This window comes from Lichtheimia ornata, assembly GCF_029851405.1.
Source record: "Lichtheimia ornata isolate CBS 291.66 chromosome Unknown scaffold00051, whole genome shotgun sequence".
In the NCBI taxonomy this organism is placed as follows: Eukaryota; Fungi; Mucoromycota; class Mucoromycetes; order Mucorales; family Lichtheimiaceae; genus Lichtheimia; species Lichtheimia ornata.
In genome coordinates, this window is record NW_026695371.1 from 89,514 (window position 1) to 105,515 (window position 16,002).

The following is a 16,002-nucleotide window of genomic DNA, read 5'->3' on the forward strand; positions in this document are numbered from 1 at the left end:
TTCTGCAGTGAGAGAGTGAGTGTGAAAGAGAGAGCAGTGTTAAAAATCAGGCATCATCCCTCCCATTTGAATTCCAGCGCACTTGATTACACACAATGCAAGGTTGAATGATCCCACACACACTACCAGAATAGAACCCATCATTTCAACTTGACAAATAAAATCACATGTGAAGAATAGATGTAATGTAATATGAGACAAAGAACACAAAACAATGACTACAGTATGCCATTAAAGGGCTTGGCTGCTAGAGCTATGGTTGTTATTGCCAGCTTCAGGTGTTGTGCCGTGCTCATGATCTCGACGGCGGGATGACTTGTTTCCTTGACCGTTTTCTTCAGGCATATCGGTAATCAATACTTGATCATAGCTCCCCGTATCATCAATCAAGAGTCCTCTACCAGCACCAGGTGCACGTGATGACCATAAAAATCCATCTTCATCAAATAGGGCGCTCAACGACATGCTTTCTCCACCAAGCATACTGAGTAATACTGGTAACAGCACCAAGCCATGCAATGCACCAAGCACAACAATGGCCAAATCTATAACACAGAACCTTAAGTATTCTCTCTACCTCATTCAATTAATCATCCATCCTTACACATTCGGAAATAATAAATCTCAAAGATCTTGGACCGGGTAAACGCAAGCACAATAATGCCAGCAAACTTGGTCAGAGTAATACCACAAAACACCTAGAGGACGATGTGAGCTTAAGCGTGTATATGCATCCCTCCCTATAAACTTACCGAACTGCCAACATCCACCATACTCTTGCCAGCTCGTTCCTCTCGGCTACCACTTGCTACCATAAACGCACGTGCAACATGGCAACAGAATTCGACACTGATACCAACACAAATGACGAGGTTGACAAGGCTGACTGCATTGAGACTCACACCCCATAGCGTCATCACACCCATGACATCCACTAGGATCATGATCACGACGCCCATAACAATGAGACCGGAACGCATGCTGCCAAGTAAAGTGCTTGTAACGATGAAGATGGACAAGATAGCTAGGCTGAGAAGCTCAAATGCCATCATGCTGATATACGAGTATTGCTCGAAAAACACATAAAACACCGAGTAGGGGTATACGTTGATGCCAAGATCTTCGCTCAAGTCGTTTGCAATGCGGCGTGCTGATGCATGGGCTTCAATAAAATCATGTTGTGTTCGAAGAGGTGTATGGAATGTTCTGAAATGTGATGTCTCGGTCGTCACGTGTTGTCGATCCATCACAATGGCATCACCAAATGCAGCCTTGCCACCAAGGGGACAATCTTCATCGGGTGGCATGTTGATCCAAATATCAAAAAACTCGACAAATTCATCACCTTCAGGAAGCGTATCCATACTAATCGACCAATCAGGCTGGCAGGGTACACAATCTCGATCAAAGAATGGATCACACAAATCGTAACCAGAAAGACGATAGAGCTGCTCCAATGGGCTAAAGCGAGGTCGTGACACAATAGGGCTGGTCTTTTTGATGTGACAGCAAGGTACATTTGGATTGAGCCAATATAGGTATTCATCAAGCCATACGCTCGTTGGTTCACCAATGTACGATACGCTCGATCGTTTTCGTTCTTGCTCCAAAACATTGGCCAAAGAGAACTCCTCACATGCGGAGAAACGACCACAAATCTTCTTTTGTACTTGTCGATCGGTCATGTTGGCATCACTCACAACAAAGTAAACAGGCGGGCCGACATTGAAATACTGATCCAAGTCATCAAAGTACGCGACGAGGTAGGAATCGGAAGGCAATGCGATACGTTGATCCAATCCAAGTGGCAATGCAGGTACAATAGCCAATGCAAACATGAATAATCCAAGGAAAAAGAGGCAGATCATGTAGCGAGTCTTGCGACCCAAAATGGCAGGAACATAATAAATTCGGCATAATGTCTCAAGGATCCCTTCCTTTTCCACTGTCTCAGGTGCACGTATACGAATACATGGCATGCAATCCAATCGATTTGCCTATAGAATGTATGATGAGCAATTCCGTAACTCTGTAAGTGAATGATATCTTTTTACCTCAGCACGACGTGCATCCAAAGCCATGCATGATACGAAACAGGTCACTTGCAAGATAAAGTCGATAAAGATAGCAATCGATGCCACAATGGCAAAGCTGCTCACAGCCGGCATGGTCACCAATGTTCCCAATCCAAAGGCAATGGTCTCACTTAGAGAGCTTAAAAGAATGCTTGGTCCCATCTTTCCCAGTGTTCTTGCTAAACGCTCATCGATTGTCTCATCTTCTCCTGATTCTTCACGTCGAGAGTATTCATGACAAAGGATGAAAATGTTGTCAACGCCTACAGCGAGCACCAAAAAGGGGATCACTTCTGCAATGATCAAGGTCGTCTTTTTGCCAGTAAAAGAAAAGAGGCCGACTGCTGATGATACGGAGAAAATGACAATAAGGATGCCACAGACACCCAAACCGAACCTGGTATCCACAACCAATCGTCGTACGTTCCAAGATCTGAACTTTCCAAGGGCGAGAGATGCATACACAAACATGACAATATAGCTGATAATCACCGTCTTGGCATCCGTGTTGGAAGATTTGTTGAGTTCAGTCTCCAAAGAGCTCTACAATTGAAATAGAGCCTATTAGTACCCCCCATATGGAACATCCATGCCTCCTTGTTACCTCTGTTGAAAAGCTAATATGGACATCCTTCCACTCGGGACGATCATTGACATTGCTTAACACCTTGTGGATCAATGTCTTTTCCCATTCTTCTGCCTTTGAAGCGACCACAGGATCGAGTGAATTTTGCAACACGAATGTGACGACAAATGCCTTTGCTTGCATAAATGCATCATCTTCATATCCACCAAGAATCATTTCAGGTTTGAGCGGTTGTTGAAAATCTGGCAAGCATAAGGATGGCTGATCGATACAATCACGTAAATCATCCTCCCAACTACTTGGGTCAAACATGGAGGCGTCGCCTTGCCAATATCCAGTAACCGATTGAACCACACAAGCGTCACCATTGGGATGAAAGCAAACATCTTGAAATTGTATACCATGGGGATCCGACTTTAGCTCACGTATCTCCTTCTCCAAGGCGAATAAGCTCTCAAGGTGCTCAGCTGATGCGATGGGATCGGATGTCTCGCTGACGACAAATAATTGTGTGGTGCGATAAAAGGGTGAAAAGTGGGTATCGAAATGGTTCTTTTCTGCCAATGCTTGAGAGGAAGGCGACACCCATAGGTTGATAGGATCTCTTTCCACAGCGAAACGTGACCATCCAGCTGAACACAATACCACCAAACAAAGACCAGCTGCAATGACAGCCCATGGATAACGTGCACATACCAATCCTTGTCGATAGAACCAATGTTGTAGCCGAGCATTCAACCAATATCTCCTTGGTGTGTGATCAGGATCCAATAAATGTTCATTCTCTTCATCGTCGCTGTTGTGCTCATCGTCTTCTGCAAGTGCCACACGTTCATATAAACCCCGAGCTTCATCACGTTCCAGATTGAGTCCAAACCACTTTTGAAAAATACGACCAATGCGGCGTTGTCGGAAAAGAATGAGGACAATGGCCACCAAAAGAATCATGCAATACAGGGTCACCAGAGCAAATTCCCAGCATGTCAATGCACCCACGTAGCATTGTGGCATCTCGCCCGGTGATGGCGGGAGTACAGGACATGCTGGTTCACAATCAACGCAAGCACACCGATAAGCTGGATCTGAATCATTGCATGCTTTGCCTCGGTCATTGTAACGTTCCAAAGCATCGCCTAATGTCACGGGTGGGAAATCGATTTGAAAGGGGCTACCTAATCCAGGACGTCTTTGACCCATAAATGAAACCATGCTATGCCAATCCTTTGCACCACCACCAATGAAATCCATGGCGTATCCGTTACTTGCAGCAAACTTGATATCCTTGCAGCTGTCGAAAAAGTCGTTGCCAAAGTCATTGCCCACCCAGAAATCCGTTTGACTCACGAGTGGTACATCATCCCCAGAAAGCTTGGTATCCGTCACATTCACAAACATCGATTGGTTCGGCGAACACGTAAAAGAGCACCAGAATTGTAAAAAGTTGGACCAGCAAGCAGGACAAGACGACACGATCGGTTCAGCGGCTTTGACCTGGTTGGCAAGCGCCTCTACTTGTGTATCATCACAACACACAGGCCCAGTAGCATACTCAACGCCACATGTGTCGATGAGCAAACGGCGAAAACTATCGGTCTCTGGTTGTACGGCAACGTCATTGTAGATGCAATTCAACGGAAGAAAGCCGTCCAATCCACACTGGCCGCGCATGGCACAGTAGCCTTCACGATGTATGGGCGTGTACTGATCGGCATATGCAATGCAGACAAAGAAAGCAAAATAAAAGAGTAATGTGTTGTATAGACGCCTTCTCATTCGTCTTGGTGTGTACGTATGCGTGTGTGTGAAGAGATAAAGGAAAAAAGAAAGGTCTCCGAGGGCGTTCAATTCATGCCCGCTTGCTCAAGTGATCGGGCCCCGACAATACCGCGTCGTTCAAAAGTGTCACATTTGTTACATGCATGATGCATCATTGTCCTTCTTGATATTAGCTTGTTTCCTCATTCAAGAATAAAAAACAGGTTTGTTGCATACAGTGTCAGCAGCTACATTATTCATTGTCTCCGATCATGTAAAACGCTGCATCCATCCACGCTTCCTTACTACTCTTTATGGACATCAAACAATGCTGCTAGTAGTACATAGATGTTACAATGATCCTCCTTCCCACGTGACCTTTTAAGCTATTACTGCTATCAATAAAGACTAGCGGCCCGGGTTGCTCGCTTCGCTCGTAAACGTCGATTTTGTGTGGAAGGGCTTACTACTACCTATGGAATAATGCTTTGATCCACAGTGTATAATAAGCATGCAGACACAATATGTAGCATCCATCTTTATGATCGTTATAGGCACTCACGCTAATAATAATAGGCTCAACTTCTAATCACCCGACTCAGGTGCTGCCTTATTCTCTCTTCCCCCTGTGTCCTACATTGCACCCTCCCAATCTCAACTGTTTGCCATTCCATCGCATGCGAACGATTGCCCTGCTTCACCCCATCATGTCAATCCTACAACTGCCTTGATCCGATTGTCTTTGACTGAATGGCAGGTCCATGGCGTGTACACCCCTCTACAACACCCACGTTTCTTGACGCTACTTCTTCTCGTACACCACTCAACCACAATCAAACGTAACAGCATTCACAGCCTTGGTCACTTCACTACAACACATGGTCTTACACGCATCTTTGCCACAGCCAACCGTAACAGCTGGTGCTATTATTGCATTATCTCCAAGTTACTTGTAGCGACCTACATTGCAGCCTTTATTTACATGTAACAAGTTGATTCAATAAATACGGGTCCCTATGGATGATGCCATATCAGCTATCATATATGTCGACAGGTTGAAATACAATGGACAAAAGAAAGAGGTTGACCAACATCAGGATGCCTAAGGAAGCTTATCAGGAGTCGTATTGGGTTATGATGGATGGGATCAATCAATTAAAGTGACGAGAAACCTTGGAATGCTGCGTTGATTACTTCGCACGTTAACAGCGGGGAGGAAGGATCATATAATATGAATGCGGTCGAGGATGATAATGGATTGGATTGAGATGGCATTGACGAGAGGGCTTAAGTCTTTGACAAAAGGTGTTTTACAACCGGATGGGTATATCTACGAGGCAGCAACGAACGCAATTATCCATTTTGATTCATAGTATTGTCATCTTTGAATAAAATCCATCGTATCCCAGGCAAATCGCGTCCATTCTGAAAATGTAAAATATGGAAATGAAGAACAGGTGTCGGAGAACATTTTACTCTTGGGGCATGATATAGCTTGTCAAGGAAACCAAGGCATGAGCTACAACACGGTCACGTTGCAGAGGAAAATGGTCGTATCTCAGTCAAATCGCATCCATTTTGAAAAAGCAAAAGACCAAAACGTAGAGCAAGTGCTAAAGATTGTTTTATTGTTAATACACAGCATGAAGTGTCAAAGGGTGAAAGGTATGGGATTAAGTATTGCCATCTTTGAATAAAATCCACCGTATCTCATGCAAATCGCACCCATTCTGAAAATGTGAAATATGGAAATGAAGAGCAGGTATCGGAGAACATTATATGATTAAGGTATGATATAGCTTGTCAACCAAACAAAGGCATGAGTTACATCGATGTCACGTCTCATGGAAAACGGTCGTATCTCAATCAAATCCCATCCATTTTGAAAAAGTAAAAGACCAAAATGTAGAGCACGTTTCAGAGCACATTTTGATATATACAAGTGATTGTGAATTTTTCCTTCTTGCATGTTTTATGGTCTTCCAAATACGAACTTGTTAGATTGGCTCGGATCAATGCGTTTGAAACGGTTTTGGAATCGTCTCATGAAAAGAACATGAGTTACAATGATCAGGGGAAAGGATTGCATTGAAAAGAAAAAAGCCAAGGGCAGAGGTATCATCAATGTGATGGCGTGCTCATGTCGCGTGTTACGCGCAGAAATGATAAAAGGCTACCCCCCGTTCCGCAGCACCTTTTTTCCCCATCTTCTTCTCGTTAATTTCGCGCAAACGCACACACACCCATACACGCTCATTTGGTAAGTGGACAGCTAATAGCATTCATCTAATGCCATCTCATTCGTATGTACTTCTTGTAGCTCCAATATCATCATCAAGATTTGCTGCCGTTCCTTCTCTGCTTCTCCTCCTCCTCACCATCATTATCATCATCAGCAAGTGTAAGTTATATGATTTATCACTTTCAAAGCAACATTTCCTTACATCGTCTTCTCTTTAGGATTATCAACAAGGGTGTTACCTGCAAGACCTTCGCTGTCCTCTGTTTGGGCCCCGCCTTCCCACAAGCTTCGCCTTGTTTCCCCATGCCTGACCCCACCTGTGCAGGGTAAGTGTACTTGTTTTTGCATTCATCTCCTTGGCCTAACATCCGTTTCATTGCTGCAGGTGAGGGGATGGCCCTCCAGCCGGTTTCCTTCTTTTTTCTTTCTTTTTTTCTTTGTTCTTCTTCGTTGCTTCCCTCTTTCTCTCTTTCCTTGCTCCCCCCTCTCTCTTTCCCTTTTTTTTTCTTTGATTCCTGGCTGGAAAATCACTTGGTAAGTCTATGATGATGCGTTGATGCTACTCTCCAAATGCTAACGAATACTTTCATATGCTTTGTCTTTGTTGGGTGCCATCTTCGGCTTTTTATTGTATTCCATGCTCTTGTTCTTTTCATTTCCACTCTGGTTCTCTTTATTACTATTACCCACCTCTATTCCATATTTGTAAATTACTCTATTTTCTTAATATTATAAAGTTGATACATGCATCGTATAGTTAATACACGTCATTTGAACCATTCCATAATACGATGAGCACATCTCCAAATCTTTTAATCGTTTTGGGAGCGGCCACAGGATACTCTAAATTTGCGGGGATAACAACGACCAAGAGGAGACGACCATGTCACCATGGCTACCACCAACCATTACCCTCGCTCATTTAGCAGAACTTGGATACACATACTCCCTCCCCATGCGTGTTCATTACCTCACAACCAACAAGAGCACTCTTTTACAATACATTACCTTGATCGAGACGTCGTGAATGGAATAAGGAAAGGTGGGAGAAAAAGAAGAGAAGCGTTGTCTCAAGTCGTGGAGCTACTGTCCCCCAAGTTTAAATCCCCCCTACTGCTATTACACTGAGGCCACTCAATTACCCTATACTCACCATCCACCCATCATGATCCTCGTAATAGACAATAGGTACACGTAAATAAAAGATATGATCCTCACGTATAGCAAAAGGGTGTGTGCCATTTTACACTTTACATAATAATGATGATCCAACAACAGCCATTACCTTACTACCAGGTTAGCTCGAATCATGAAAGTTAAATCATGGGCATGCTGGGCTGGAGCAAGACAATCGTTCGTATGCATTGGGTTGGACAACAAAGGTGAATGGAAGGAATGGGCTATTAGCCGGCGGTTTACAAATAACTTACCAATTTGATTCTTCTGATATTGGATGACGTTTCTGTGTTTGAGCATTTTCCAGTCAAATCTAATCGGATCAAGAAAGTTGAATGATGGGCATGCTGGGCTGGAGCAGGAGAATCGTCCACATGCGTTGTTTTGGGCAACAATGGAGAATGGGAGGACCAGGTTATTAGCTGGCATTTTTAACTATTCCTAAATTGTGTACAAGAATCATGCATCGCCTGTGCTGAATGACTCAAGTTACACAAACGCGCCCTCTGCATCTTTTGCTCTATTATAGTCATACTACTTTACATTAAACAAAGACCACTTCTCATATAGCATCACGCTTACAAACATAAACGTGCCTGTATCTCCAAACTTTACAATGAAACGTGGGGTTTTTATTAGAGCAATGGGCTCGGCTTGGCCAACTGCATCTTGGGTGCCAGTTTCACGATCAAGCTTGCCAATCCCAGATTTCGCAATGTCGCCACCAGCCAAACAGGATCCAGGGGTCGACGACGACGACGACCAAAAAATATTTTTTGGGCTGTTTGCGACATTGAACGCGAAACTTTCACACAAGGTGCTGTTGGCCAAGCCGAGCCCAATGCTCTAATAAAAACCCTACGTTTCATTGTAAAGTTTGGAGATACAGGCACCTTTATGTTTGTAAGCGTGATGCTATATGACAAGTGGTCTTCGTTCATTGTGAAGTAGCTGGACCCTGGCAGAGCAAAAGATGCAGAGGGACGTGTTTGTGTAACTGGGTTAAAAAGTTTGGACTTCAGGGACAATGCATGGCAGGTACGCAACCCTCATTTTCAGGTGTACATTGGCAGCAAATAGACACTTTTGTGCATTCACAGCTTTTGTGCATTCCATTGTAGGTGGACGATTCGCCTGCTCCAGACATTCATTTCCATGATTCAAGTAGCTTGATCCGAGCTGATTTGGTTGAGTTACGGTCGAACAAGGATTAATCAGCTGAGACATTCGAATGTATGCTGATGTATAGATTGATATAATCTCTCTTTGACCGTAGCTCAGCCAAATCAGCTCGGATCAAGATAATTGAATCAAGGAAATGAATTTCTGGAGGAGGAGCATCGTTTCATTATGATGGAATGCACAAAAGTTCGGAATGCACAAAAGTGGCTATTAGCAGCCAATGTATGGGCTATTGTCAATAGTATACAGTATCATCCTTCCATCCTTGCAGTCATGCAAAGTAGCTGAGTTACACAAAGAGGTCCCTCTGCATCTTTTGCTCTGCCAGGATCCACCTACTTGACAATGAACAAAGACCACTCTTCATATAGCATCACGCTTACAAACATAAAGGTGCCTGTATCTCCAAACTTTACAATCAAACGTGGGGTTTTTATTAGAGCAATGTGCTCGACTTGGCCAATAGCACCTTGTGTGAACGTTTCGCGTTCAATGTCGCAAACAGCCCAAAAAATATTTTTTGGTCGTCGTCGTCGAAGAGGTCGACTCCTGGATCCTGTTTGGCTGGTGGCGACATTGCGAAATCTGGGATTGGCAAGCTTGATCGTGAAACTGGCAACCAAGGTGCAGTTGGCCAAGCCGAGCCCATTGCTCTAATAAAAACCCCACGTTTCATTGTAAAGTTTGGAGATACAGGCACCTTTATGTTTGTAAGCGTGATGCTATATGAAGAGTGGTCTTTGTTCATTGTCAAGTAGGTGGACCCTGGCAGAGCAAAAGATGCAGAGGGTCGTGTTGTGTAACACAGCTATGTTTGCATGAATGAAAGGGTCAATGTATAATTACTTTATGGATCATCTAGGAACAGGCATGTATTGCTAGCTGACGGCCACTTTTATCCAATCATCATTGTTGCGAGATCCACTGCATGGGAACGATGCCCCTGCTCTAGACATTCATTTCCATGGTTAAAGTAGGTTGATCCGAGCTGATTTGACTGAGCTACGGTCAAAGAGAGATTACATCACTCTGGACATAAAGCACGCTCGATGTAGCTCAACCGATGTAATCTTGTGTGAGCGTAACTCAACCAAATCAGCTCGGATCAACCTACTTTAATCATGGAAATGAATGTCTAGAGCAGGAGCATCGTCCACCTACAAAAGAATGCACAAAAGTTGGGAATGCACAAAAGTGGCTATTAGCTGCCAATGTATGACATAAAGTGAGGGTTGCGTATCTTTCATGCATTGTCCCTGAAGTCCTGACTTTTTAGCTGAGTCACCCAAAGAGGTCCTTCTGCATCTTTTGCTCTATTATAGCCATACTACTTTACATTAAACAAAGACCACTCTTCATATAGCATCACGCTTACAAACATAAAGGTGGCTGTATCTCTAAACTTTACAATGAAACGTGGGGTTTTTATTAGAGCAATGTGCTCGGCTTGGCCAACTGCACCTTGGGTGCAAGTTTCATGATCAAGCTTGCCAATCCGCGATTTCGCAAATGTCGCCACCAGCCATACAGGATCCAGGGGTCGACCTCTTGAATTTTTTTTCCACGACGAGCAAAATTATTTTTGGCTGGTGGCGACATTGGGTGAATCTGGGAATGGCCGCGATGAACTTCATACTTTGACACAAGATCGCTTTGACCCCGGCGAGCAACTCTGTTCTATTAAAGACCCCACGTTTGATTGTAAAGTTTAGAGATACAGGCACCTTCATGTTTTACATATGCTGTCAGCGTGATGCTATATGAAGGGTGGTCTTTGTTCATTGTGAATTAGCTTGGCCCTGATAGAGCGAAAGATGCACAGGGGCGTCTTTGTGTAACACAGCTGTTTTGCATGATACTTTTACACTTTTCAGTAACGGTTCATATTGCGACCTAACAGCTACTTCTTTCTGATCAGGAATGTTGCCTAATCCTCTGCATACGAACGATTGTCCTGCTCCAGCCCAGCATGCCCATCATTCAACTTTCTTGATCCGTGTGGATTTGACTGAACAACGCTCAAACACAGAAGTATCATCCAAAATCAGAAAAAATTATCTGGTTAGTTATACGTAAACAGCCGGCTAATAGCCCATTGCTCCCAATCATATTTGTTGTCCAATCCAATGCATACGAATGATTGTCCTGCTCCAGTCCAGCATGCCCATCATTTAACTTTCTTGATCCGAAAGGATTTGACTGAACAACGCTCAAACAAAGAAGTAGCATTCAACTTCAGTTCAACTCCCTTAAATTCACAGCTCTTCCCATTCTCAACCTTTTCCCTCTTGCTCCCATTCTCAACTGTTGATGCATTCAAGTATACAACTACCCTCTGCGAACGATTGTCCTGCTTCAACCCATCATGTCCATCCTACGATTGTCTTGATCCGATTGTCTTGACTGAATGAGAAGTCCATGGCGTGTGCAGCCGACTACAACACACTCATCTCTTGACGCGACACACGCTCTTGCACACTCCTCTGCCACGATCAAACGTAACAGCATTCATTGCAGCATTTGCTATTAGCGAGGTCTTTACTCCATTGTCTCAAGGAGCGTTCACAACCTTGTCACTCTACTACAACACACGCTCTTGCACGCTCCTTTGCCACAACCAAACGTAACAGCAGCTGCTATTAGCAAGGCCTTCACTCCATTATCTCAGCTACTTGTAGCATCCTGCCATGCAGCCTTTTTATACGTGAACAGCAGATGTGCATTGTACAGAAGTAGCTTTACTTACGTGTGGCAACTTTCTTTGATACATTTGGATACCAATGGATGATGCCATATCAGCTATCTAGTACACCACAATGCAAGCAATCTTCACCACCAAGAGAGGGATAAACCAACAGCCGGATGGAAAAGGAAGCGTATCAGCAGCGATCTCTGGTGCTTCTTTCTACCAGCATATTGAATTTGCAATGGTCATGATGGATGGATGCAATCAGCTGCAGTGATGGGAAATCTTGGCATGTTGCTTTGGTTCTTTGACAAGTCGTCAGCAGGAATGATGGATCGTAATCACTTGGATACCCCTGAAGATGATGATGGATTGGATGGAATCGACGAAAGAAGCTGTTTTACAGCTATGGATGATATTATGATGCTCAAGTCAAATCATACAGCAGCTATTTTCCACGCAAGGATGAAGAAGGATGTACATGGTGTTGGCAGCAACCAAGGATAGAATGACACAATTATCCCTGATGACCCTGTGTGATTCACCCGTATCTTATACAATTTGCAATGCTGTTCTTTTATCATATTTACTGGATAAACATCTACACTACCATATGCCATCGTTCGACTTTGTCATTGAATGAAAATTGGATGCAACATACTATTAGAAGGGTGTCGTACTATCGGCTCAGATGTGCAAGGTGTGGATCACTTGGTTGGTTTTTGGATTGAAAGGGGACTACAAATTAAAAGATGGAGGGCGAGATTGGGTCATTTACATCAGCGTATCAAAATGCTTTTGTTCTTTTGTTACAAAGCTATCACACTTGCTATAGCTTCAATAAGTTCGAGAGTGACGATGCCAAACAACATAGTAGTGCTTGTTGCAGGCTCTTATTTCATTGTGAGTTTAATTCATTATGCTCAAGAAAGAACGAGCTGTGATACAATGCGGCGCGAGTACATGAGCATACCATGCTTAACTATGGCATCACCCTATGCAACATTGTATGAGAAACATGTCAACGTTCAATCCACCAACACCATGAAGTATATAAATAGGCATAACAAAGAAGCCAATTTCCATTGTATGCTTATGATTTCTTTATCCTGGCATCTATCCTATTCCATCTACTTTGGGGATTGCAAAACCTTTGAGCACAATACTACTTAGGGATTTCCTTTTCGAAAATCATGTAACCCGATGGCCATTTAATCAAGAGCGGATCTTCCCATACTCTTGTTACATCTATGTAGCGGTTTCAAAGTCATCAAGGTCTGTACATCAGGAGAGTAAGGTAAGGAATAGGTAATGGGTACTTTATGAGAAAATTCGTGGCACACCCGATGAGCTTATTGATCCGCTGCTGTAACACACGAATTGCTAGCTTGTGAAATGGCCATGATCGATATCATCTAAAGGCATTTACACCTTTGGATCCTAGACAAAATGCAACAATGGCCCTCCTTTTGGGCATTTACTGTTACTGTCGTTGTTGGTCTACGAGAAATCTAAAGTGATTGTGTTCCTTTTGTGGTCGACGAATGTAAACAACGTCAAGAGAAACAAAGACCCCGCATCATTGTTATTATCGGCATGAAAGCTGTGGTACAGAATAGGTTGTGAGCTGATCAACAATAAAAAAGAGAGTTTAACGTAAATGCTAATGGATATTTCTCCGGCTTCATTTCCCTCTTAAGAAGAATGATCTACATTTTTGGCATGGTCTCAAGACAAGAAGGACGTGCCTTCACTGACATACATAATAAGGATGAGAATCATAACGGCAGCTACATGATGGTGACATATGGTTGTTTTGGAGCCAACACCATCGCTACGGGTATGAGTTGTGTGTGCGAAAATATAGAGCAGCCAGCGCTGGCCAACCATAAAATCGCCTAATTTCCGAGAGAATGCCCCGAGCCAGCTATGGATGCACCCCGCACTTGTAGTTTCTGTCGGTGTCATCGTTAAACCTTACTCGTTCACAATCACTCTGTTGTCCCATTTCCTCTTTTCTCTTCCCGTTTGCTGGCACTTTTCATGGAATTTCCTCTCATACGACCCACTTTTTCGTTACCTTCTCCTACTTCACCATCCGTCGTCGCATTGCCGCCTTCATCATCCACCACCACTACTACGACCAATAGCACTGCCAATTCTCTTCCAAAAAAGAGACCTGCAAAATCCCACGTTCCTGCAGCATGCGTAAGCAACAACAACAACAACAATTGCCACCATAGCAGATGCAACTAACAAACATTCAATGTTGCATAGGTGAATTGTCAAAAAGCACATCTTGCTTGTGATTGTAGGTATATACACATTCATGCGTGATTATTGATCAATGTACTGAATACAACAACAACCTGCTATAGTATCAAGACCATGTCGACGATGCGTATCTTCTGGAAAGGAAGGCACATGTTATGATGTCCAGCATAAGAAAAGGGGACGACCTAAACGACGTGATAGACCATCTACAGCAGGAGGATCAACAACAACAACAACGTCGTGTACAACACCAACGGCAACATTCCCACCTTTATCAAATCGCAATTTATATGTGCTGCCAGCTGAGCTACCACGATCATCATTTTTAATGACACGACCCCCAGGCAATGATCCAGCTGATAAAGACATCAACAAGTCAATGATCACGGTAAATGATTTATCATTATTATCATGATGATAGCATTTTTATTCATTTGTATCCCGAGTATAGTTTATCTTGTCAATGGAGATATGTTGTGCGCGGGTATCGGATGAATCTCTTAGTCTATTGGGTATTTATCCTCACGAGTTCGCACACAGATCTTTATACGACTTCATTCCTTCTTCTCATGCATCCACACTCGCACGCGTCCACCGTCGCCTTCTTGATAACGCACACAATGTCAGCAAATCAGCGTCTACTACTACTTCTACTACTACCACAGTAACTTCAACATCAATGCACGCATTGCCACCAACACAACGTACTACAGCCGATTGCTTTGCAAATACCGCACCTTCTGTTCTCATGTGCATTGCCAATGGGTCTCAAACTCTCAAAGAAGACTTTGCATTCAAGACTTCGAGTGGACAAGAAGTGAAAGCACAAGCACGGTTTTATCTTGGAGGAGGATTGGGCTCTGATCTCTTTGTTCCTGACACACTTGGCAAACTGTACATTGTATGCCTTGCTACACCTGATGTGGCCTTGCAGCCAACACCAACATCACAATCCCCGGCATTGCCTATGCAAGATGCCATTACAACACCGCAAGAGCATCATGTACAGCAACAACAACAACACTATGAACAGCACCATACATTGCCACCAGTATCGTCATCATTATTTACAACATCCCCTTCAATGCCAGCTACATCTACGACGCCCAATTTCTCATCCATACTTGACCCACCTCATGTTCCTTTTTCAATGGTAAGATCTGAGTCATGGAAGAAGTATTGTATCCATTCGACTAATCAACTCTTGCTGGTGAATAGTTTAATACCACGTCGAATGAAACTGAGAGTAGTACACCGAGTAGCCATCAAGGAGCCACTGGTGGTGGGGATGACTTGATCTTACATAGTCCACCTGAAGCAAATGATTATGTCTCAACGTCACCGCTTTTGAACATGTCGCCATCATCCATCGATATATCCTATTCACCTGCAAGTCCTTCTGATGTGATGAATAACAATACCCATCATGATGTGGATATACAACAGCGGCATCATGTCACCATGGCAACAACAACAACAACATCAGTATCATCACCAGCATCATCCTCAGCATCTATATCATCACACCATCACCAGCAGCAACAACAACCATCATCCAACATCATCACCACTACCTCTCATCATCATCCCAAGATCACCGTGGCAACACCCAAAGTCAAACCACAGCAACCTGAAGATTGTTTATTGGCTGCATCATTAGATCGACAACAAGATCGACGCTCGCGAGAACGTGGATTATTGAACAATACATGGTCGCATCCACGTGAAGCTTATTTTCGAGAAATTGGATCAAGTCGAATGGTATCAGCTGAAGCGAATGCCATGGCAGGGTTTCCTTATCAATCACCTTCCAATGCAATGATGGATGCACTACGCCATTCGACCCAACATCCTTCTTCATCTGGCAGTCCATTAAATCCAGTAGCTACGCATCATCGTATCCCTAGTATTCATTCAACTCGTCTTCCTTCCTTACGACAGCACCCTTTTACTCGTCTAGAACGACCAAGACGCTAATTATTAGTGATACCATTTCTTCTTCATGTACAAACATTTTTATCCAACA

General features: G+C 43.5%; 2 protein-coding genes across 2 annotated transcripts; one reads left to right on the forward strand and one right to left on the reverse strand.

Annotated features, from left to right (window-relative positions):
- Positions 1-231: 231 nt before the first annotated feature.
- On the reverse strand, positions 232-4,329 carry O0I10_009087 (uncharacterized protein; the record flags this gene model as incomplete). The annotated part of the gene is made up of 5 exons (XM_058489084.1): positions 232-545; positions 605-698; positions 753-1,997; positions 2,055-2,618; positions 2,680-4,329. 5 exons carry the CDS (start codon positions 4,327-4,329, stop codon positions 232-234), a joined length of 3,867 nt encoding a protein of 1,288 aa, XP_058340132.1.
- A 9,416-nt stretch (positions 4,330-13,745) lies between these two features.
- O0I10_009088 (uncharacterized protein) lies at positions 13,746-15,953 on the forward strand (the record flags this gene model as incomplete). The annotated part of the gene is made up of 5 exons (XM_058489085.1): positions 13,746-13,910; positions 13,980-14,013; positions 14,081-14,364; positions 14,428-15,129; positions 15,195-15,953. 5 exons carry the CDS (start codon positions 13,746-13,748, stop codon positions 15,951-15,953), a joined length of 1,944 nt encoding a protein of 647 aa, XP_058340133.1.
- Positions 15,954-16,002: the final 49 nt, after the last annotated feature.